This window comes from Callorhinus ursinus, unplaced genomic scaffold (genome assembly GCF_003265705.2).
Source record: "Callorhinus ursinus isolate GAN/ISIS: 27379988/994484 unplaced genomic scaffold, GSC_fseal_2.0 scaffold44, whole genome shotgun sequence".
NCBI classification, from domain to species: domain Eukaryota; kingdom Metazoa; phylum Chordata; class Mammalia; order Carnivora; family Otariidae; genus Callorhinus; species Callorhinus ursinus.
The window spans coordinates 5,025,020-5,047,201 of NW_027397106.1; the positions used below are offsets into that span (position 1 = coordinate 5,025,020).

The following is a 22,182-nucleotide window of genomic DNA, read 5'->3' on the forward strand; positions in this document are numbered from 1 at the left end:
TTGGACAGATTTGCCACCACCTGCTGGCATGACCTGGGAAGTTATTGATCATATGTAGTAAATGCACCCCCTTCTTAGGCTATCAGGAGTATTAAACAAAACACAGAAAGCACCTTGCAGTGATTTATTGTGAACGCTATGTTGTGCCTGGTAAGTGAAGGCAACTTCCCCCAAACAGAAGGCCTTTAGAGTCTCTGAGACTGGAGTTTTTCAAAGTCAGTAAGAGAAAAAAGGTTGAGAAGAGAGCTTAAGGTACACTTTCCAAGTTGGGGAGAGTGGCTAAGGGATGCGGGTATGTGGAATCCAAGAGGTCAACTGGGAGTAACCTGAACCAGTCAGGGTTAACAGTCAAATCCGAAGAGGAAGCTCTGTGTCTACGATGAACATGGCAACTAGAGGGCAAGCATGCTGAAATGGAATAACCTAATTATAATGCAAACTGGCTTATAATCTCGTATCTCTATAGACAAGGATTTTTGTATTTTTCACTTATGATTCCTATCACCTAGAAGGGAGCCTGGCCACAGCAGGTGACCAAAAAGACTTGCAGAACGAGTAGAGTATGATGCCTTTCCCATTATGCATCCAAAATTCCAAAGCCTGGCCATCTCCACTGGAACGGGTGGCACATGCTGCTACCACAAAGTGCCTAAAGGCTGGGGGGTGGAGGGCGGGAGGACGGGAAAAGGCCTGGGCTCTATACTGCACAGAGGAAATTCCCAAAAGTTGTGGCAAACTGGGGCTAGAGTGGGAGGCCTACGGGGGCGGGGGGAGAGGGGAGTCCCTGTTTCTTTCTAGTCACCAGTCTGCTAAGTCTAGATCAGAAACTCAATCCTGTTCCACTCCCAGGCCCTGCTTCTAAGGCAAGTGAGACAGTACCCAAGCCCATGTTCAGCTGTGGCCTTGAATTTAACACACACTTACACCAGGAAAGGTTAAAGAATTTTCTTTATTTTTTACAAATTAAGACTATGTAGATTTCATATATTTCTGAATCAAAAACACCTTTGTCTTCACAGTATGAGTTAGAGAATGCAGCCTGAGCTGAAAACCAAGGAACTAGAAGAGAAAGTTATAATTACAGTGATTACTGTATTAAAAACCTGTTAGGCATTTTCTTTAAAAGTTGTTTTTTTAGATCTTGTCATTCTTGGCACTGTTTCTAAAGAAAAACTCCTTTATCCCAAGCAAAAAAGCACAAGAGGTGGAGTTTGGCTTCAAGAGATGTAACTGAAGATTCTCAGGCCTTGGAGAGAATCAACAAATTTACGGAGAGGGCGATTGGGCGTTTAATGGGAAGGAAGTCCCTTTATTAAAAGTTCTCAAGCCAGAGGCTGGAGGCGGTAGCTAGTCAGAGGGTAGCATCCTCTGCAGAAGCCAGCCATTCCGGGCAGTGCGCCACTCCAGGAATACACACACTCCCTGGGAACCGCTTCTCAGGGTGGCACGGTGATATGGTGCACTGCGAACCAGCAGCCGCTGGGTCAAACTGTGTGCTGCTTGTGCATGGGAGAGCCAAAACTGGTATCCTCCCGGCAATGAGCTGTTGATGGCTCAGGCCCCTGCCACGGAAGCCCTGTGAAGAGCCGGAGCCACAAGTGCTCTCCAGGCTGCCTGCCCTTCTCCGCCAGTGCCCTGCGGCAGCGCCCTGCGAAAGCGCTGGTGATCCCCATTAGTGCTGGCCTCCCACACTCACCACCAAGCAAGCTGGAGGGAATCAGAGGTCTTGCAGGTTTGGTCACCTGTCCCTGGCTGGAAGGCTACAGATTTCGGGGAACAGGTGAAGAGACCAAAAACTAAAGTGCATCTGTAAAATGAATGTTTATCTACCGCCCCACATCTCCGGCCTGACCCTACTGGCGTCCAGGCGGGAGAAGACAGAAATGCACTGGACTGTTATGAATGCTGCCTCCCGAGTCATCACAACCCACTTCTGCCGCTCAAAACAAAGAACCATTCAGTTAGCAGCGTTCTTCTCCCCCACTGCCCCAAACAGGTCCTCATCTGGGTCTGTCGGGCAGGATTAGTTTACGATTACCCCCTAAGATTACCCCCAGGCTCAACCATTCCCCTTCCCTAGCCTTCCTCTCTCCTGGTATCTGTACTCGAAGCCAGGTGGGGGAACCCACTCAGCAACTAAGGTGATAAAAAATAAAGACAGGGGAAGTTTGGGACTTCTCTGCTCTCTCTTGCCATACATAACCAGTCTTTTCATAAATACCTGACAAGAATCGGTCTTTCCTTTGTGCTGAAATCCTCCCGCCCCATGGATGGAAAAGCGGCAGATTCCCTGAGGGTCAGACCAGGGACAGGGAAAGGGAACACGTCAATCCACATTCCTTTTGGGATAGCAAGACAGAATGGTGTGTTTGCCAGACCAGCAGCAGCTTGGGCAGCTCAGAGGAAGCAAAGCATCCAACAGAAGAGGCTCTTCGTTTTCTTTGTAGGGGTTGACAGTAGCTCAGATGTAATGAGCCTGAATTACAACAGGACCACCAAACTCCTCTCCGATGGAAAGCACACTGCCCAGCCCCACAGGAACATGCACAAACCACACAACGCTGAGGAAAAGAGCTAAAGTAGCTCTACCCAACAGTTCAGGTGCACCTGGTGAAGCTCGGGTGGAAAGCGGACTCCTGGAGTTTGCTCTGCTGTGGGTCCCACTCCTCATCGCGGTGACCAGCTGGCTGCCTGAGCAGAGGAAGAGGCTAGGGACGGGCTGGACAGAAAAAGGGAGTGGGGAAGAACCCCAGGAATACGAAGCCAAACTCCAAACTATATTCTGCTAATCAGTTTTTTGATCAAAAAATTCAAAATAGAGAAAACCACAAAGTACAAAAGCTTTTCTGATGCTTTTCATTATCACAGAACACACCACCTGCAATGTGTGCAAAGAGGAAATGAGGGTTGGAGGGACAGAGGTCAAAATGGGAAAGGCTGCATGGTCATTTCATTTCTTCTCTTTCTTCTTGTCCTAGAAACGGAGAAAAATTGCCCAATTAATTTTTCGCATCTGACATTCAAGCTCAAACTCTTGAATGAGCCAGTACCTGGCTGCCTTTGGTTAGGGACTGGAAGGGAACAAGACGATAAGAGGAAGGAGAAATACTCATTCAGTGGGATAGGAACTGAATCTTAACCATCTTCCACTGAGTGTCCCTCAAGTTGCTGACAGACCTGACAAGAATAAAGGTTAAGCAGTTGCTCCCACTTCCACCCCAAGAGTACCCAACTGGGCTGCTGCCTGACCACTCCTGGCTTACTCATAACCACCACAGCTCTAATCCTAACCCGTGAAGGCTGGAGACTGGTAGTCGACCCTAAAATAACTACACAAGAGGCCAAGATCAACTTTCCATTAGCCTGAGAAGCATAAATCCTGGGCACAAACCAAAACCCAGAAATAATCTAGCCCAGTGAACTCTGCATTCCATCCTAGGTGGAAGCCCTGTGTATTAAACAGATGCGAGTTGAGCTGCTTTGGCTGAAACCTGCTTGGAGCTCCATCTAGTCGCAGCACAGGGATGACCGACAGCCACCGATCCCACCTCCTCACCAGCTTCCACCACCACCACACTGTCTCCTGCTCCCGAAGAAGGTCTATAAAAACCCTCCTGGTTTCATTTGTTCCCCTACTGCTGGAGTGGACTATGTTAACCATATACAGAATGCGTCTCTGGAAACAAGACTAACATGCATAAAACTGGTCTACTTCTGACACATATTTGTAACAGCCAATATTAAACAAATTCCCTAGAATATCTTTCCCTGAGTCATAACCATCTTCACAGCCTTTAAATTCTTCATATAGATTGTTTCCTGCTGCCACTTAAGCCCCCTTTCTCTTTTGATACTAATCTCAGCGATTTGTTTTCCTTTGTTGTTGGATTTTTTTATTTTTAAGTAATCTCTACACCCAACGTGGGCCTTGAATTTACAACCCTGAGATTAAAAGTCACATGGTCCACCAACTGAGCCAGCCAGGCACCCCTTGTTTTTTTTAAGGATTTTTTTTTTTTTTTAACTTGTTCCTTTTTCTCCATGGGCTAAAAGACTTTCTGGTTTACTTCTTATGCAGCAGCCTGCCTTACAGTTAACCTGGACCTACACAGTGTGTCAGTTCTCAAATTTGAAGTCTACACAGATGCTAAGTTCAGGGGCCATTCTCTAATCCTCAGGGAGCAGGTGGACTAACCTTCTCATTCATAGCCAGGATCATCATGAGCTTTCTGAAGAGAGTAATGAAATCTAAGAAGAGGTCAACGCAGTGCCTGAAACAGAAGAACCAGATGACCAACTGGCATGTCCCACCTTCCTTTATCCACAGCCCACAGAGGGGCAGAGCACAAAAACCCCACGCCCACCCCATGAGTGAGTTTCACCAACACTCCACCACCAAGTGTAACTCTGATGTCCGAGATCCTTTCCAAATCAACAAAGCCATGCAGCACAGGGAGAAGAAAAACTGAGCTTTAGATTCTGCAGGGCCCACATGTGAACCCCAGACTACCATTAACTAGTTAAGAGACTCTGAAATTACTGCATTTTTTCAAAAGTTATACATTAAAAAGAATGTGTATCTTCATTATTAAAGGTTTAATATAAAAATAAAGAGTAAAAGGGGAAAGATTCCTTTCTCCCTCTATGCCTAGAGATAACCACTATTAAAAGTAAGGATAATTAAATGCATATTAGTAGTTCAACTTTAAAAAGAGCTGATGTCTTCCAGGAATCGAGGGAGCCTGCTATTTGGTGCACAGCTCCAAAACCACAGGCATCCTACCATATACGCCCCCGAAAGCGGGCCAGGAAGTTCAGCCAGTGCCACCTAGACCACTCTTACCCCTCCCGACGGCCACAGAAAGGGAGGCGTTCAAGACCAGTTTTCACTCACCAGATATAATCCTTATCTCCATTTTCAGCCTTCTCAATAATGAGTTGAGTATCAAAGAGGACAAAGCCACACATGACCACCAGCCCCACATACAGGTTTGCCTAACAGGAGAAGATGAGATAAGGTTACCATGTGGGAGACGCCAGAGGGGAAAAGCCAGCTGTGCCTCTTTTTGGCTCTTGGCTGTTTGAAATTAAACAAATGCTAACCCTACAAGCAGGAATGTTCTCGGGAACGGAAGCCTACGGTAAAGACCACATGACTTCCCTAAGCACAACTCTGCACTGCCCGAGAGTGAGCATTCTGGAGGATTCTTAGTCTACATTGCTTTAGGGTGAAGCAAATACAAGAAGTACAAGGCAAATGGCTGCTAGAAAGTGACATGCAAAGTCTCACCTGGAAAAGCCAAATGGATCCAAAGAAAAGATTCCCCAGGGAAGACAAGAGCATCAGGCTCATGGCTGACATCAAGACACCTGTAAGAGATGACAAAAAGCCATCTTGAGAAAAGCCAAAATGAAGTAAGACAACCCCATTAAAGCCATCCTTACTTACCCCCCACCCCCAAATTAAGGCTTTCAATTGCAACCCAACAATCACAAGAAGTCAGAAGGTAGGGAAAGAGTCCCAGTGTGAATTCTGGCTAAATTGAGACTCTCTGTTTTCCAGTCCACACTTACCTCCAAGAAAGAGGTAGCTCCGGCGCCTGGCATACAGGGCGCTCAGGGTGAAGCAGGTGAAGATCATTGCTGTCCCCATGAAGGCAGTGGGAAGAATGCTGTTAGAGGAAAAGACCATTAGACTGAGGGCTACAGGTCTGCAAACCTATACTTAGGAGGCATATCTGCAATGATAAAAAGACCTAAGATGCTATTAAAATAGTTACCTGGGGTTGATGGCAATGCACAGCTCCAGAGCAGGACCTAGGCCAACTCCTAGAAAACAAAAAGCCCCCGAACATGGTATTACCATCAATTCCTAAAGAGGACCCTTGTCCAAAGCTGACCATCAAAAGCACAGGCAGGCCCATGCTCCTAAAAAACCAAAACACGTGTACTAAAATAATTAAATCTCTCTCCTCTATGTGCCTTAACTGTTTACTTGACTGTTATTTATTTATAGACAGAGCTACAAAACTGTTCTCTTAGATGAAAATCATGGATGGCCCAGGATGAAAACACATTAGAAAAAGGAAGCAGGGGCGCTAGGGTGGCTCAGTCGTTAAGCGTCTGCCTTTGGCTCAGGTCATGATCCCAGGGTCCTGGGATCCAGCCCCGCGTCGGGCTCCCTGCTCGGCGGGAAGCCTGCTTCTCCCTCTCCCACCCCCTCTGGTGTTCCCTCTCTCGCTGTGTCTCTCTCTGTCAAATAAATAAATAAAATCTTTAAAAAAAAAAAAAAAGGGAAGCAGGCATGTCAGACATTTTTTGAGCAAAGCTGTAAGGCTGCAATACTCGGAAGAGGAGTGATGTGAGACTATGATGTGGGCCAGATCAGGAACTGGAGTAGGAACACCAAGAGCAAACCAGTGCCTTGTGGCCAGCAACCTGTAGTCACACAGGACTGACTTCCTTTGTAAAAAGGCCAGACCGGTTCTGGGGGTGGACACTTGCCAAGAGGAGGATGCAGTGGCAACCTGTTCCAGCCCCAACATTTCCCCCACTCTTGCTACTCTCTCTCCCCTTCTGGTAATTCTACCCCTTACTGCCTTCAAAAACTAGCTTTCCCTATTTTAAAATCTTAATCTCTAAATCCCTTCCTTTCTACAACAACACTACATAGATTAGACACACTCTAAACAAGTTGTACTGGACGCCTGGGTGTCAGTCGTGAAGCGTCTTGCCTTTGGCTCAGGTCGTGGTCCCAGGGTCCTGGGATCAAGCCCCACATCGGACTCCCTGCTCAGCGGGAAGCCTGCTTCTCCCTCTCCCACTCCCCCTGCTTGTGTTCCTGCTCTCGCTGTGTCTCTGTCAAATAAATAAATAAAATCTTAAAAAAAAAAAAATTTGTACTAAGTCAAATGCTGCTTTGCAAGTATTTTTACTATGTAGCTTGAGTCCTGTTTCCCTTAATGATAATTCTAGAAGAGCTGTGCTTTTCTTTCTTTTTTTTTAAAGATTTTATTTATTTATTTGAGAGAGAGAGAGAATGAGAGATAGAGAGCATGAGAGGGAAGAGGGTCAGAGGGAGAAGCAGACTCCCCTCTGAGCAGGGAGCCCTATGAGGGACTCGATCCCGGGACTCCAGGATCATGACCTGAGCCAAAGGCAGTCGCTTAACCAACTGAGCCACCCAGGTGCCCTGTGCTTTTCTTTCTTTCTTGAGAATCAGCAAAGCACTCTGTTGGATGGATTTCAATGTATGGCTTTAATTAACTGTCCGCAAAGTTCAGAATAAATGGTCACAGGAGTGATAGCTGCCAGTGTGAGTCCAACTAAATTAGAGTTTCAGGCCAAGTTTAGTCCCACGTCAACCATTAACAAGTTATGCTACCTAAGCTCTTGGACCTCATTCATTCAAGCAACAAATGCTTATTTTTGGATTTAAAAGTAGAAGTCACAGTCACTGAAGAGCTAATCCTCTGGATGGGAAAGCAAGATGCACCTCTATGAAATAAAAAAGCAATACAAGGCAAAATATACTCAAATACAAGACTGAATGGTACACTGTGCCAGTTGGGATGAATCAGAATACATACAAACCTGGGGCCTTAGTCTACAGAGATACTAGATACAGTACCCCCAGTATCCCTTCTCCCATCCCAAATTAGCCTAGTTCCTAACATACCTGTAAGGAAAGCAAATCCAGCAAGAAGTCCCAGTCTTTTTTGCTCAGTTTCATGGCTATGAGGTGTTGTCATCAGCCAAATCATCAACCCCAGGGAGCCCAAGGCAGAGAGCAGGCCAGCCTGTCAGATCCAGAGTCAATAATGAAATACTTGAAAAGAGCAAATTTATTCCGCAGACCTTACTGGGATCAAATATTCATCTGAACTTCCTAATATTTCCTTCTAACCTGGAGGCAGTGGAAAGGCAGAGGGAACTAAGGAGAAACTAGAAGTCGTGTAGGACAGGGCTAGGACCATGGTGGATGCTAGAGGCTCTTCTGACGCAGGTAGTCCATCAGCTACAAGTACCCAAGTCAAACTATGAGTCTTGCCCAAGAAAAAGATGAATCAGAGTGACAAGTGCTTGAAGCACATTCCAATCTGTAGGACAAGTAAAAATGATCCCTTTTTGATCACTTTAAAACACACACACAAATATATATACCCATACATTGAAAAAAGACTGAGAGGGTGCTACAGATTTAATGTTTATGCTCCCCCCAAACTCATGTTTAAACTTTAACCCCCAATGTGCTATTTCGAGGTTGGGGGGTGTCTTGGAAGGTGATTAGGTCATGAGGGTAGAGCCTTCATTAGTGCCCTTACAACAGAGATCCCAGAGAGCTCCCTTGCTCCTTCTATCATGTGAAGACAGAGCGAGAAGACAGTCTTTACACAGGAAGCAGGCCCTCACCACACAACATATCTGCTGGTGCCATGATCTTGAACATCCAGCCTCCCAAACTGTGAGAAACATTTGCTGTTTAAGCTACTCAGTCTTTGGTTTTCTGTTAGAGCAGCCTGAATGGACCGAGACAGAGTAAGAATCAAAATGTTATGTCTGGGTGTTTTTATTTCTTTCTCATCACTAGTCAGTTTTCCAAATTCTCTAAAATGAAAGTGCATTAGTTTTGTAAGAAGAAAAATATTCTTTAAAAAAAAAAAGCAAGTGGGAAAAGCTGCAGGCAATTAGAAAAAGAAGAAAATCATCAAGGAGGTATGTAGACAGTGAAGTTCCTTCCTTCCTTTAAAGGTATAGCTGATCCTCGTTTTTCTCATAGTTATGTTCTATAAAGTCACTGTGAATAATGAATTAATGAATACTGAACAACTGCTCCTGAGAAAAATAAAGGGTTAAATTCTCACGCACCTCTGGTTACATTTTCTTCAACCGAAAAATACATGTTTTACATGTGTTTATGTTTAAGGACACTATTTGATATATATTGTTGGTTCATTAACCTAGAACTCATGGCCAACACACTCTAACTCAAGCCTGAACACAGCTTACCTAACAGACATATTTTCTCCATAAGACACATCACAGTCTTAGTGTACTTTTTTTTTGCACTTTCGAACAGTAGACTGCACTCTAGCACTATGCCTGGGGTCCATTTTAAATACCGACATCACCACCAAAATCACAAAAATGCAAAAAATGTAGCACTACACAGACCATGAAAAAGACCCTTGTTTATAGTACAAGAGCTTGAAGCAGGGCAGTGTGGTGCCTTGTTCAACCTCAGCTGGAACACAGTGCCATGCGCAACTCAAAGTTTTTGCCGTTCTGCTTAGGACTGCGAATATCTGCAAAATGCACCATGAGTACTGATTTCAGGGTTACAAATACATTTTAGCACGTAGGCAATTCATAAATATAGAATCCACGAATAATGAGGATAACTGCATTTTACTACATTGCTTAAAAAACAAAACAAAAACAAAAACACAACCAGAAACCAAAATGGCCACTCTTGCCTAGAAGGTGGAGTATGTTTTAGTCTCAACTCCAGGGATCAAAGTTTTATCCTCTGAGAATCTTGAGTAATTTTTCACACAACCTCTGCCAGGAGATGCCTGAGCATAGGGACAGTTCTCAGTAGATGCAAATGCCAACAGAGACACACTCCTGGTACTTACACTGAAAAGGACACTTGGAGAGCAAGTCTTGGTTAGTGAGAACTTCAAACTTTTTGATTATTTGTCCACTGTTCCTTTTATTCCTACTGGCCAAACCCAAGGTCTCTTTCAACAGAGGAAAGTGTTACATCGCAACCATGCAGATGTAAGTGCATCCGCGAACAAAAGAGATCAAATCTTTGAAGGTCTCAACCCTGCCTCTCCTGATTATCATACAATCAGTGTTCTATATCTAAGAACCCCACAGTCACAAGCAAAAAAGAGAAAGAAGGCAGGAAAAGATAAAAAGGCTACTGTGCAAACCCAGCACACACTCCATGCCATGACCCAGCGGGCTGGGGTCTTACACCATTCAGTGTCCAGGTTAAGACATTCTGTTTTCAGTACCTAGAGAGGACCCAGCTGCCAGAAAATTTAAATAAGGCTCTGCATGTCCTTAGTTACCAGCCAGCTCTGGCTGAGTTCAGATTGCAAACTACAGAAAAGGATTAAGGAGGGTACAAGCTGGCACCACCCTGCTGAGCTGGTTTCTACCTACTGAATTTGTGCCACAGCAACTAGGAGAGAAAGTGCTCTTACCTGAAGGAAATGAGTGACGACATGGACATAGGCCCCCATGGCCGCCACAAACATACAGAGGGCAAAACTGGCATAGACCTTCTTCAGGTGCTGCTGTGTCGAGGGGGTTCTGGGAAAGAACGTTAGTAACAGCCATTATTCTAGGACCAATTTCATTTCTAAGCTAATAATCATTTCCCTCTCTTCTTCTCAGGGAATATGTGTTAAGTTATAAAAAAATACATATTTTGAAAATAGATGAATGGAGAATCTTAAATACTGGGGAGGAGCCAAAGGTCCCACATTATGAACAATCAGTACCCAAACTAGAATAACTAAATGGTTTTTCAGTGACTACAGAGCAGACCCTAGAATCTGGGTGCTTTTAGCAGATCCTCTGGATTCTAGCAAAGTTAATATGCCAATTAATACATACAAAAGTTAATAAACTAGGAAAAGTAAGATATGAAAGGAAATGCAATAAGAAACTACAGTCAAGATCAAAACACTTACATGTGGGAAAATTTTAAGAGTGCATCAAAGTTGATCTTCCGATCAAATATGTTCATGATGCCAGAGTCTGTGGGACACAGCCTCCGCTCTGTAGAATCAAGGATAAAAAGAAGAAAAGGTTATTTTACAGATATAAAGACATACAAAATAACATAAACAACTTTCTCATAAAAATAGCAACATACAAGTTTGGAAAAATGAAAGTTATCTAAAATCCCACTGTCCTAGCACAGCCATTTTCATTTCTATGCATCTCCTTCTAGGATACATTTGCAATCATACTCAACCATTTTAAAGGACACAGAGGAAATGAAACCATCTTCTTCTCCCTATTTTGTTACTAGCATTTGATTTCTATTCTTTCAGAAAGTAATTTGTCCTTTTGATAGTTTCTTTGAGGGCGCCTGGGTGGCTCAGTCGTTAAGCGTCTGCCTTCGACTCAGGTCATGATCCCAGGGTCCTGAGATCGAGTCCCACATCAGGCTCCCTGCTCCGCGGGAAGCCTGCTTCTCCCTCTCCCACTGCCCCTGCTTGTGTCCCCTCTCTTGCTGTGTCTCGCTGTCAAATAAATAAATAAAATCTTTAAAAAAAGACAATTGGTAAGTTTCTTTAAGAAATTACCAGTTAGCAATTAAAGGGATCCAGTCACTGAACATAAAGCGATATTTATTGTTATTTTATTTTTTTTGGGGGGGGGGACGGGCAGAGGAAGAGGGAGAGTCTTAAGCAGGCTCCACACTGGGCCTCCACCCTGAGATCATGACCTGAGTCAAAATTAATACTGGAACACTTAAGCAGCCCTGCAACATAAAGCAATATGTCACTGTATCAAGATGCTAGAGAATTCTCTCAACAAAAGCACAGAACCTCAAAGAGGGAGGGAGGGATGGAGGGAAGAAGGAAGGAGCTGGGCCTGGTACTAAGTCTTGAATTTTATTTATTTTTATTATTTTTAAAGATTTTATTTATTTGACAGAAAGAGAGAACAAGCAGAGGGAACAGCAGAGGGAGAGGGACAAGCAGGCTCCCCGCCGAGCAAAGAGCACGACGTGGGGCTCAATCCCAGGACCCTGAGATCACGACCTGAACCCAAGGTAGACGCTTAACTGACTGAGCCACCCAAGCCACCCAGGTGCCCCAGGTCTTGAGTTTTAAATATACACATGTAGAAACTTTCCATCCAATGCATGTTAAAACTGAACTGAAAGGGATTTACAATTTTAAAAAGAGAAAAGTTCCTCCATGAAAAAGGAATTTGTGCAGATTTTTTTTACATAATTTCAGAAATTTTCCTACAGAAGAGATGGAATAGTACAAAGAATTCCTATAAACCCTTTACCCAAATTTCCTATTAATATTTCACCATATCTGCTTTATCCCCTCTCTATATAGCAGTATATACAGACTTTAAAATATTTGTTTCCCAACCATGAAGGCACAAAAATGTTTTTTTCCCAACCATGCAGGCACCCCTAAATACTTGTGTGTACATGTGAAAATAATCAAAACCAGGAAATTAACACTGACACAATACTATTATCTGATCTACAGACCTTATTCAGATCTTGCTAACTGTCCCAATTATGTCACAGAAAGGACATTTTTAATTGAACTGTACCCAGGTTATATGCCATCAATACCATCAAGTTTGGCTCTTAAATTTTGTTCCCTCCTCTATTTCACATGCAATCCTAAATAAACACATTCAATCTACAGGGCTTAAAAAAAATCTAATCAAGAATTTTCATCTTTCCTAAATACCCATCTTCCACAATCATCCAGATTCTTATTAGACCCATAATGCCTATTCATTTCACACTGACCAAAAATGGGAATGGGGTGGTGTTAAAACACAAAACTAAGTAGTCTGACAGACAAGTCAACTAGTCACACCTATTCTAATGAGCACCTAGCCCAATACTCAGCAAAATCAGTCTGGGCAATAGAAGTTACAATCCCAAACGGACTCCTGAGAAATCCTGGGCCAGTGGAAAGATGCCATTCTTCTAGTTCACATGCATCATTACCATTTGTTTCCTGAGGCTCACTCTCTCACAAGTGCAACAATTACAATGGCTAGCTTGCTCTCTCTTGATCTCCTCTTTCCTTTCTCACCAACATCCTACTCACCTCAATTTTTTTGTTAGTTCTGTTCTTAAGGATGGATACAGTGAGAAGCTGAAGAACCTACTAAAGCTACTGCTCACAGCTCTAAGTCCCAGGGCTCTGGGCCCTCTTGATCTAGATGGTGCAATTATTGCAGGCTGTTGCAAGACCGACCACAGCCTTTCATAACCATGATGAACTCACATCCTCTAGAGAGCACACTTAGAGGACGGCAGAATCCAGCACCTGGAAAGTGTCTTTGTTTAAGTCTTCCATTAACACCCTTAATGACATCCCCAGATAGAACCTGCAATCGTTCTGAAGCAACCTTCAGAGCCAAGTTTCTCAGGATTCACAACAACACTGAAGCACCTCTTGCTTCCAAGGCTTCCAATTTCAAGAGTTAAAAAAAGGAAGGGAGGGGGTGGTGAATGGGCATCGCAGTGTAAATCCTCAAATACCCAGGCAACTGTTAGTCAGAAAGGGGCAACACCCTGTAACCAGACCCCACTAAGTGAAACAGTGGGAGGGGATAATGGCAGAAACTCCTCTTTCCCAGTTTGCTCTGTGACATTCCCCGGGGGCTGCTGACTGCCTCTTACAACTGCAGATGGAAAAACCAAAATTATCAAAGTTGTGAGGACAGGGAGAGAGTATTTCTCAATGATTTAGTAGTGCTTTGTGGTTTAAAATAAGTAAAAAATAAATTAAATAAAACCAGTTTTCTAATGCTAGTACTTATTCTAAAATTTAAGTGAGATATATAAGTACCAAATTTTCTAGATACAAAGGCACACAGCAGTTTTTATGAGAGAGAGCAAGAGAGTGTGCACATACACACACACAAGTGTGTTGGGGGGGGTCCCAGAGGCAGAGAGAATCTTAAGCAGGCTCCAAGCTCAGTGTGGAGCCTGATGCAGGAATCAATCCCATGACCCTGAGATCATGACCTAAGCCCAAATCAGGAGTCTGACGCTTAACTGACTGAGCCACCCAGGCGCCCCAAGGCACACAGCAATTTTAATAATAGCTTTGTAGGGAAAAAACACAATGAAGTATACATTTAATAAATAACATGATATGTATAGGACATAATTTATTTCAGAACTGTTAAAACGTAAGAAGGAAAAAGTTAGGTCTTAGAATCAAGGAAATATGATAGTTTGCTCTAGGTCTGTTCCAAACAGACAAGAACGAATGCACAGATAAGTAAAGAGTCAAAACGATTCTTACAAGTTTTGCCAGAGGGATTAAGCTAAACAAGTTTCTAACTTACCCTCAACTACTTGTACTCAGAAGCTGCAGAGAAAACATATCTACATTTCAAAGTCTATATGCAAACGCAGCTGAACAAGATTCAATTGCATTCATAACTCAAAAATAGCAGCTCCCAGGGAGCCTGGGTGGCTCAGTCAGTTGGGCGTCCAATTCATGATTATGGTTCAGGTCATGATCTCAGCGTCCTGATATGGAGTCCAGGTCCGGCTCTGAGCTCAGCAGGGAGTCTGCTTAAGAGTCTCTCCCTCTGTCCCTCCCCCCCAACTCACGTACTCTCTCTCAAATACATAAATCTTTAAAAAATAGCAGCTCCCATACCAAAAGTATTTTCAGTCCCAGGGAACAATTAGCTCCTAACAGAGCTTGAAGTATTCAAAATCATTAACCAAGTAACTCAGCTAACATTTCAAAAGGGCCCCACAGTTAAATGAAAATCTTTGTTTTAAAAGACAAGACATTAGGGACGCCTGGGTGGCTCAGTCGGTTGGGAGTCTGCCTTCGGCCTGGGTCATGATCCCAGGGTCCTGGGATGGAGTCCCACGTCGGGTTCCTTGCTCCTTGGGGAGCCTGCTTCTCCCTCTGCCTGCCACTCCCCCTGCTTGGGCTCGCTCTCTCTGGCAAGTGAATAAAATCTTTTTTTAAAAAAAAAAGGACATTAAAATGACAAGTTTTATGCTATGTATATTTTACCACAATAAAGGGAAAAAGTATATTACAAGTTGCTCAAGAATTATTTAATACAGTAGTTCCCCTAACACACATCAGTCCATTATGAAATCCATACCAGCACCGGTCTGTATCAAACTAGACACCAACTCATACAAAAATCTAGAAATTGCATCCTCTCTCCCACCCCACCCCCCAGTTCTAAATGTAAAACAGGGAAGTGGGATTATTTATTTAGAATACAATGTAGACAGCGCCTCCTAGACTCATGAGAAATTTGTCTGCACCGCATTAAGTAAATGTTCAGACGTTAATCATAATCAAATTCCTTTAATTTGGTTCAGAGCTTCACTTAATGCCTTCATCCTTAGAGGAGAGCAGGAATACCAAACTTGACAGATATTCTCATCAACTAACATCTATGTCTTAGGTCTTGTTAAATCTCTTGTTTTGTTCTAGGTATCTTCCTTACCCTTGCCCTAAAATAATTATCATCAGGGGCCAAGATGTGAAAACAACAACAAAAAAAATTCTCTACATTCTTATTTCAATACCTACTAAGTACAGTCCATATGAAACACAGCCAAGTGGCCAAAAGCTATGCAAAACAGAAACAATCACAAATTTTTTTAAAAATCCTTGCCTTTGAAAGATAAAAGCCTGCTGACTACTGGGCAGAAGGCTGCCTTAATATTTACAATTTAACAACAAAACCAGCAATTCAGGAGCACCTGGGTGGTTCAGTTGGTACAGCATCCAACTCTTGATCTCAGGGTCATGAGTTCAAGCCCCACATTGGGTGTGGAGCCTGCCTAAAATAAGTATTTTTAAAAATAGAGCAAGTCAAAGAAACATTATTCACACATTTAATTAAACATTTAGTAGTGAATTATATGGTTCCTCATTCTTGTTGTAATTCAACCATTCTGAGTCCCCTTCCCACATATCCAGAAGGAACCAACTGATACTTGAGAGAAGAAAAACCCCATGTGGTTAAAAAATTGGAGGGGGGCGGGTAGCAGAATTGCATTTTTTTAGTAGTTCTTCCTATTGAATAGCTTTCAGACTCTGTATAACCATGTATCTAGAATAGTGGTTAAGAGCTTGGCTTGTTGCACCTGAATCCTGATATTGCCTTAGCTATGTAACACACAGCAAGTTTCTGGCACTTGAACCTCACTGTGCTTTAGTTTCCTCATTTGTATATAGTAATATATAATAATATCTACTTCATAGGGTTGAGGATTATGTGAGATAATACAAACAAAGTGGTTAGAATAGTGCCTCATACAGGAACGCCTGGGTGGCTCAGCTAGTTAAGCATCTGACTCTTGATTTGGGCTCAGGTCATGATCTCAGGGTCATGGGATTGAGCCCCGTGTCAGGCTCTGTGCCAGGTGTGGAACCTGCTTAAGATTTTCTCTCTCCCTCTGCCTCTGCCCCTCTTCCCCCCACCTATTCTCTCATGCATGCGTGCTGCTCTCTCTCCAAAAAAAAGAATAGTGCTTCATACATAAGACTGGCTCCATATGTTAGCCATCGTTTTTACCAGTGTAAATACTCATTACTCTCATGTCTTAAGTGCATTATTTTCCCCTAGTTTTATAAAACATTTACTGCAGATCTAATCTACATATGCCCTGTAAATTCATTCTAAATTCAACCACAGTTAACTGTATCCTGAAGACTTAATATTTACCCATATGAACAAAATTAAATTGGGGGAAGAGGGAAGAGTCTAAGAAAATTATAAACTGGAATTTAAAGGAATTTGATAAATCTTATTACCGGCTAAAATTACTTTTGTGCAAATGGCAGGCCTCTCCTTGGGCGCATTTACACTGTACCTCCTGTCCCACAGGGCCACAAGGCGTTTTGAGACAGCCTAATAACCACTAAGTGATAATCCGATGTGGTAGAGAATTTGATGAAGTAAATGGTCATTAGCTTGATGCCTTCTTTGTCATCCCTAGAAGGTAGGTCAGTTTGGTTTCAGGAAGTTCCAAAGAACTGTTTGACAGGCCTGGGCTCTGGTGGTCCTAGATTTGAACCCTAGATGTCCCAGCCCCTCCCTTAACTTGGGCCCAAATTCCTGGCTAGTGAGATTAGCTAGCTAACACCGGATCCGGTCTCTCTAGGGTGTTGCTTCAGAACCAAGCTAGTAACTGGAGATGGAATGCCTACTGCCTTCAATAAATGATTTTTTGAACTTTCACACTACTGAACCTCTCTCTGTAACCACAAGTGTTTGACAGACTGAATCATAAAGAGGCCCCAATGTCCTAAATACATACTCAGTTTCCAGTGTAAACCAGTAATCCCTTCCCAATAACAACATATTTAGCCCAAATGAAAGCAGGCATAAATGAGGACAAACTTTTTAAGTGTTTTGGATTCCAGTTAATTGTGTTGGAACTTCTCGCATAGATGGCTGTAAGCACCGTGAGAGCAGAGCAGAGCTTGCATGTGATTCAGCTTTCTGTTCCCCCATATTTACATACAACCAGGAGTCCCCAGAGCAAATGCAGACCCCATTATCTCATCAGGAGTGTTGCAACCTCAAATCAACACTCCCCAGGTGGTTCAAAGGGGAAGCTACCCTGAGGAGTAACTCAGTGGCCCAAAAAGCCAATCTCTAGTTTTCTTCTCCTTGGTTTGAACACTGTCTTTGGAAAACAAAAATGTGTTTAATACAAAAGCTACTTCGTGAAGCTTGGTTAGAAACTTGGGGGCGGGGCGGGGGCGGGCGGGATGCCTGGGTGGCCCAGTCTGTTAAGTGTCTGCCTTCGGCTCAGGTCATGATCTCAGGGTCCTGGGATCGAGTCCCACATTAGGCTCCCTGCTCAGCGGGGAGTCTGTTTCCTCCCTCTCCCTCTGTGTGTGCGTGCTTTCGCGCTATCTCAAATAAATAAATCTTAAAAAAAAAAGAAGAAAAAAAACTCTGGGGGAACAAAACAGGGTAAAGTGGGGGACACTTCTAACAGCTTCTACAGTCAAGTCAAAGTGGCAAAGGAAAATTTAGCAGACAGAACATCAAGAGAATATTCAGTATTTTCCCAAAGGAGATAAATACCCTTGGGTAGTTTATGAAATAAAGGAAATTAATACCCTTGGGTAGTTTATGAAATAAAATGAAACTTCAGGCCAGCAGTAGTACCTTCACTTTACAACTTTAAAGTGCTTTTATATACATTATCTCCTTTGATCTTCACACCAATCCATAAATAAAGGGCAAAAATGATTAATCTCACTTTAAAAAGAAAGCTCAAAAAGGCAGCGTTAATAGTGGCAGGAGCACTGGCTTTGGAGTCACAAATCCTGCCATTTTCTACCATGTAACTTTGGGAAAATCATTTTACCTAAGGTCATCTAGGCTTCCTTATCTGTAAGATAAGGATGATTAAATAACACCTGTTCTACCAAGCTGACTGAATGCCGGCAAAAAAAATCTGTGGGAGACAGATAAAAAGTACAGCACAGGGGAATGGAGTCAGTGACACTGTAATAGTGCTGTATGGTGAGATGGCAGCTACACTAATGGTGAGCATAATCTATACACTTGAATCACTATGTTGTACACCTGAAGTAATGGAACATTGTGTGTCAACTACACTTCAATTAAAAAAAAAGAGGAGGAAGAAAATGAAAAGCTGTGTGAAATCATTGTAAAGTGCTAAAACGACATTAGTATTGACCTGACCAACACCACGAAGTTAAATAGTAGAGCCAGAACCAGATTAGGGGCCTTATGACCTTTAATGCCTGGTGCTCTTCCTACTATTACAGCCTACAGTAGAAAAGCAAGGTTTTGGGTTTTTTTTTTTAAAGATTTTATTTATTTATTTGAGAGAGAGAATGAGAGAGCACATGAGAGGGGGGAGGGTCAGAGGGAGAAGTAGACTCCCTGCTAAGCAGGGAGACCGATGCGGGACTCGATCCCGCGACTCCAGGATCATGACCTGAGCCGAAGGCAGTTGCTTAACCAACTGAGCCACCCAGCGCCGGAAAAGCAAGTTTTCATTAAGACAGTTCCAGCCATAGGCCAAGAGAAACTTAAAAAAGTATTAACACATGCTGATTCCTATTACACTTCTCTGTATTTTTCAGCACTTCTACAATAAGCATGAACTATATGAATAACCAGGAAAAAAATTAAAATGCTAACTAAATATCTGGATTAATTTTACCTTTCCTATTCTTAGGAGAGTAAGACTTCAGTCACTTCAACAGTGGGGAAGGGAGAGACGGGAAGAAAGAGGGTTCACTAAGCCATGTTTCCACAAGATGAATAATGGAAGAAGGAAACTCTAAATACAAATTACAGAGAGTGTTTCTCAAGGATTTAACCCCTCTGTCCCTTTTGGAAGAAAATGGTAGAAAATCTAAGTATTAACATATTCTTGAAGCCAGAACAAAAAATATTAGACAAGAGAAATAAGCCACCAAAGAGAGTAAACCTAATAATTACAGAAATAAGTGTATTTGTAGAAGCCATAATAACTTGGTTATACAACGTGAATAATCTCTCTTGAACTGAATTCTTAAACTACACATTCAACCAAAAGATAAACTAAAACTAAGTATTAATAAATAACTAGAAAAGTCTATTCGCCATTAACTTTTAACCTTAAAATCTTGTGTTTCAGGCACAGTCAGCTCTTCTACTGAGTTACACATTCACAAGTTAACTATTGCTAGAACAGTCTCAAGTTCAGAGAGGTTTTGTTACTGTTGTTTGGTCAAGGAAAGTCTGGTGGGGTAGGCAATGCAGTCTGGGCTGTTACTGAATAACAATTCCGCACTTAATAGTTATACAAAAATACCAAAGCCTACTTACTATCATAGCTCCAGCAAGTAGGTCCAAGAAAAAAACAACCGCCCAGCGACGCCTTTCCTGCGCGGACTTCGAGAAAGACGCCCACAAGGCTCAGGACCAAGCAAAGCCAAGGCCACCTCACCTGTCCAAAGGTAATCAATCAGACCAGAACGGCGCTGGAAAACCAGGAAGGATCTTCTCACCTCCCGCCTCTGCTTTCGGCTTCAAGTAACTAAGGAGGTTCGCGTGTCACAGAGGAGTGTGACATCACCCGCCTGGCCGTGACAGGGCAGGCAGCCTGCCTGACCAGGCCCTTTGTCGAGTCCTGGCCCTCGCGGCTCACCCAGAAGGGGCCCAGCCAGAGGGCCCACAGCAGAGAAACAATCAGTCGGGTGAAGCAGGGGTGATCTCAAACCCGTGAGGTTTCGCTTTCATTAGCCTCGGAAGGAAGGGGTGGGGGACGTGGCCTGACTTTAAGTAGTCAAGGCTGTGCGAAAGGGCCCCTGCGCCTACTCTTGGCGGGGTGAAAAAGAGAAGGAACGCAGAGTGGGAAGAAGAAGAAAGAGGAACTAAAAAGGACCCTTCACTAGCACTCGCGCGCAGAACGGGAGCCTCGACGTCCCCCAAAACGCAGCAGACGCGCCCCAGCCCCTCCCCCGCTCCGGTACGGTTGCGCATGCGTGGTACTAGTTCCCGAGCTTCTCCCCTCCCCGCGCAGCTTTCCGAGTCCCGTCGCAGAGTAGGACCCCATTCCCCGAAAGTGCAGTCTGTCCGAAAACCGAGACTATTCCCACTCTTGCTCAAACAATAATTGCCAACCCCATTTCCATTTCTCACTCTCAGTTTACAGTCCCGGCTTCAGACGTACCTTCTTACCAGCCTCCAGGAGCCTACGCAGCTCTTCTAACACCGGATGTGTTTCTGACTCTCCCAGGGTCCGCTCCAGAATTTTTACCCTAAGCGTCTGCCCCTCGAGGGAAGCTCCGCCCCTGCGGTCCGCTTAAAGCCAGTCCTCATTGGCTCCTGGCCGGACCTCTGCCTTCCCATTGGCTTTACGTGCGTAAACAACGGCTGCTTACTTCAGAGCCATTCGTTAATGCCCTTGTCGATCAAGACTCTGGCCGCCAACCGGCGTCGTAGAAAAGGTCTCCGCCTCTTCCTCCATAGTGAGGTAGGACCGCGGTCTAAAGTCGCCCCTAGTGGAGAAAGTGAAGAGGGACAGACCCCACCCAAGATACCTGGCATGTCACCGAGCCCCGCGATGCGTGATGGGATAGCGCAGCAAAGTCCCGGGATTCTGGTTTTAGGCTTCCCATGGAATGTTAAAGGGAGAAAGAGATTCAGATAACACGTAAAAAAGGGCTCTCACAGGGGGCAATCTACCTTGAATCGATTGGGGCTTAGGCTTCCGAGCACTTTTGAAGGATCAGCGAATTGTCCAGGAATTCGAGGAGGACATAGCAGCCCCAGTCCTGCAGCCGAAGCACCGACGCGCTCTAGCCCAAGTGGTGGTCCTGGGCCAGCGTGCGAGGCTGGCGGGCTTCCAGGATCACCTTGCCTGCTTGGTGGAGATAGGCGACAACTTCATAGTCACTTCTGCCTGTGGAGTGGGGTGGATGGGAGAGGGAACGAGGGCGGCGACCTGGCAGAGCTGCCCAGGCAGCCCCGAAAGAAACGAAATCAAGGGAAATCAAAGGGCTGGAGCTTCCCATGAGCTTGTCCGGGGCAAGAAGCCCCACCTGTGCGAGAACTTAGAGTAAGGAGTTGTGAAGCCGATAAAAAAAAAAAAAAGTTCCTATACTATCAATGTTTTAAATTACTTTTTTACTAATTTATCTAGATCTCTATAAAAATAGTACAAAATTGACATATGAAGAGGCGAAGAGTATGCAGACAAAAAATGTAGAAAAAAAGAGCTTATAGTGGTTGCCAGGTAGTTAAAAATGTTTTTTTGTTTCGTTTTGTTTGTTCTGGATCGTGTGATGGTTTTCGTTTTGTCAGCATTTTAAAATAGGCAGTGATTTCTTTTTCTCATTCTAAATAAATATTGACTATTATATAATTTTATATTCTATTTCTTAAATACAGCCCCACAATTATATGTTTTTTACACTGCAAAGAATATAGATTCACCCCTGCCTCTCATTTTATAGATGAGGAAACAGGCCCCTGACAGAAAAGGTTCTTGCAAAGTAAGGGAAGAAACGTCGATTAAGCATTGGATGAGTGGAGATGAGATCAGAATCTGTCCTTCTAGAAGGATAGAACAGTTATCCTTTCAGTAAAGAATACAAATGTGCAGGGTGTGATTCTCAGTACCCAAACTCAGGTATGCAATAAATATAATTTTACTTTCTACAGTACAACCTAATATTTACTCTGAAACTCATTCCATCAGAGTGGGTGAAAATTTATTATTATCTTCCTTGGGGTTTCTCTCCCCACCCCACACTAATGTCTGCCACATTTCTTGGGCTAATGTGCTTGGAAACAGGGCCAGTCCTCTTCCTGGTGGTCAATCCACAGTCGTTGCTGCAGAGGTTTTTACCTTTGTACTAGTGCAGCAGTTCTATTCCGTGCCATAGTTAAGGAACAAGAAAACTGGGT

At 43.6% G+C, this 22,182-nt stretch overlaps 1 protein-coding gene across 3 annotated transcripts; it reads right to left on the reverse strand.

Moving 5' to 3' along the window:
- Positions 1-930: 930 nt before the first annotated feature.
- TMBIM6 (transmembrane BAX inhibitor motif containing 6) lies at positions 931-20,601 on the reverse strand. Of its 3 annotated transcripts, XM_025882661.2 has the most exons (11): positions 20,444-20,524; positions 19,597-19,717; positions 10,710-10,797; positions 10,218-10,326; positions 7,679-7,799; positions 5,781-5,829; positions 5,575-5,672; positions 5,291-5,370; positions 4,895-4,995; positions 4,196-4,271; positions 931-2,974 (listed from the first exon to the last, which is right to left on the reverse strand). In XM_025882661.2, the coding sequence occupies exons 3-11, from the start codon at positions 10,763-10,765 to the stop codon at positions 2,951-2,953; spliced, it is 714 nt and encodes a 237-aa protein (XP_025738446.1). In that variant the 5' UTR covers positions 10,766-10,797; positions 19,597-19,717; positions 20,444-20,524; the 3' UTR covers positions 931-2,950. The 3 variants fall into 3 exon arrangements, with proteins under 3 accessions (XP_025738446.1, XP_025738444.1, XP_025738445.1); XM_025882659.2 differs by lacking the exon at positions 19,597-19,717 and having other exon boundaries at positions 20,444-20,601; XM_025882660.2 differs by lacking the exons at positions 19,597-19,717; positions 20,444-20,524 and adding an exon at positions 19,718-19,873.
- Between the last annotated feature and the right edge of the window lie 1,581 nt (positions 20,602-22,182).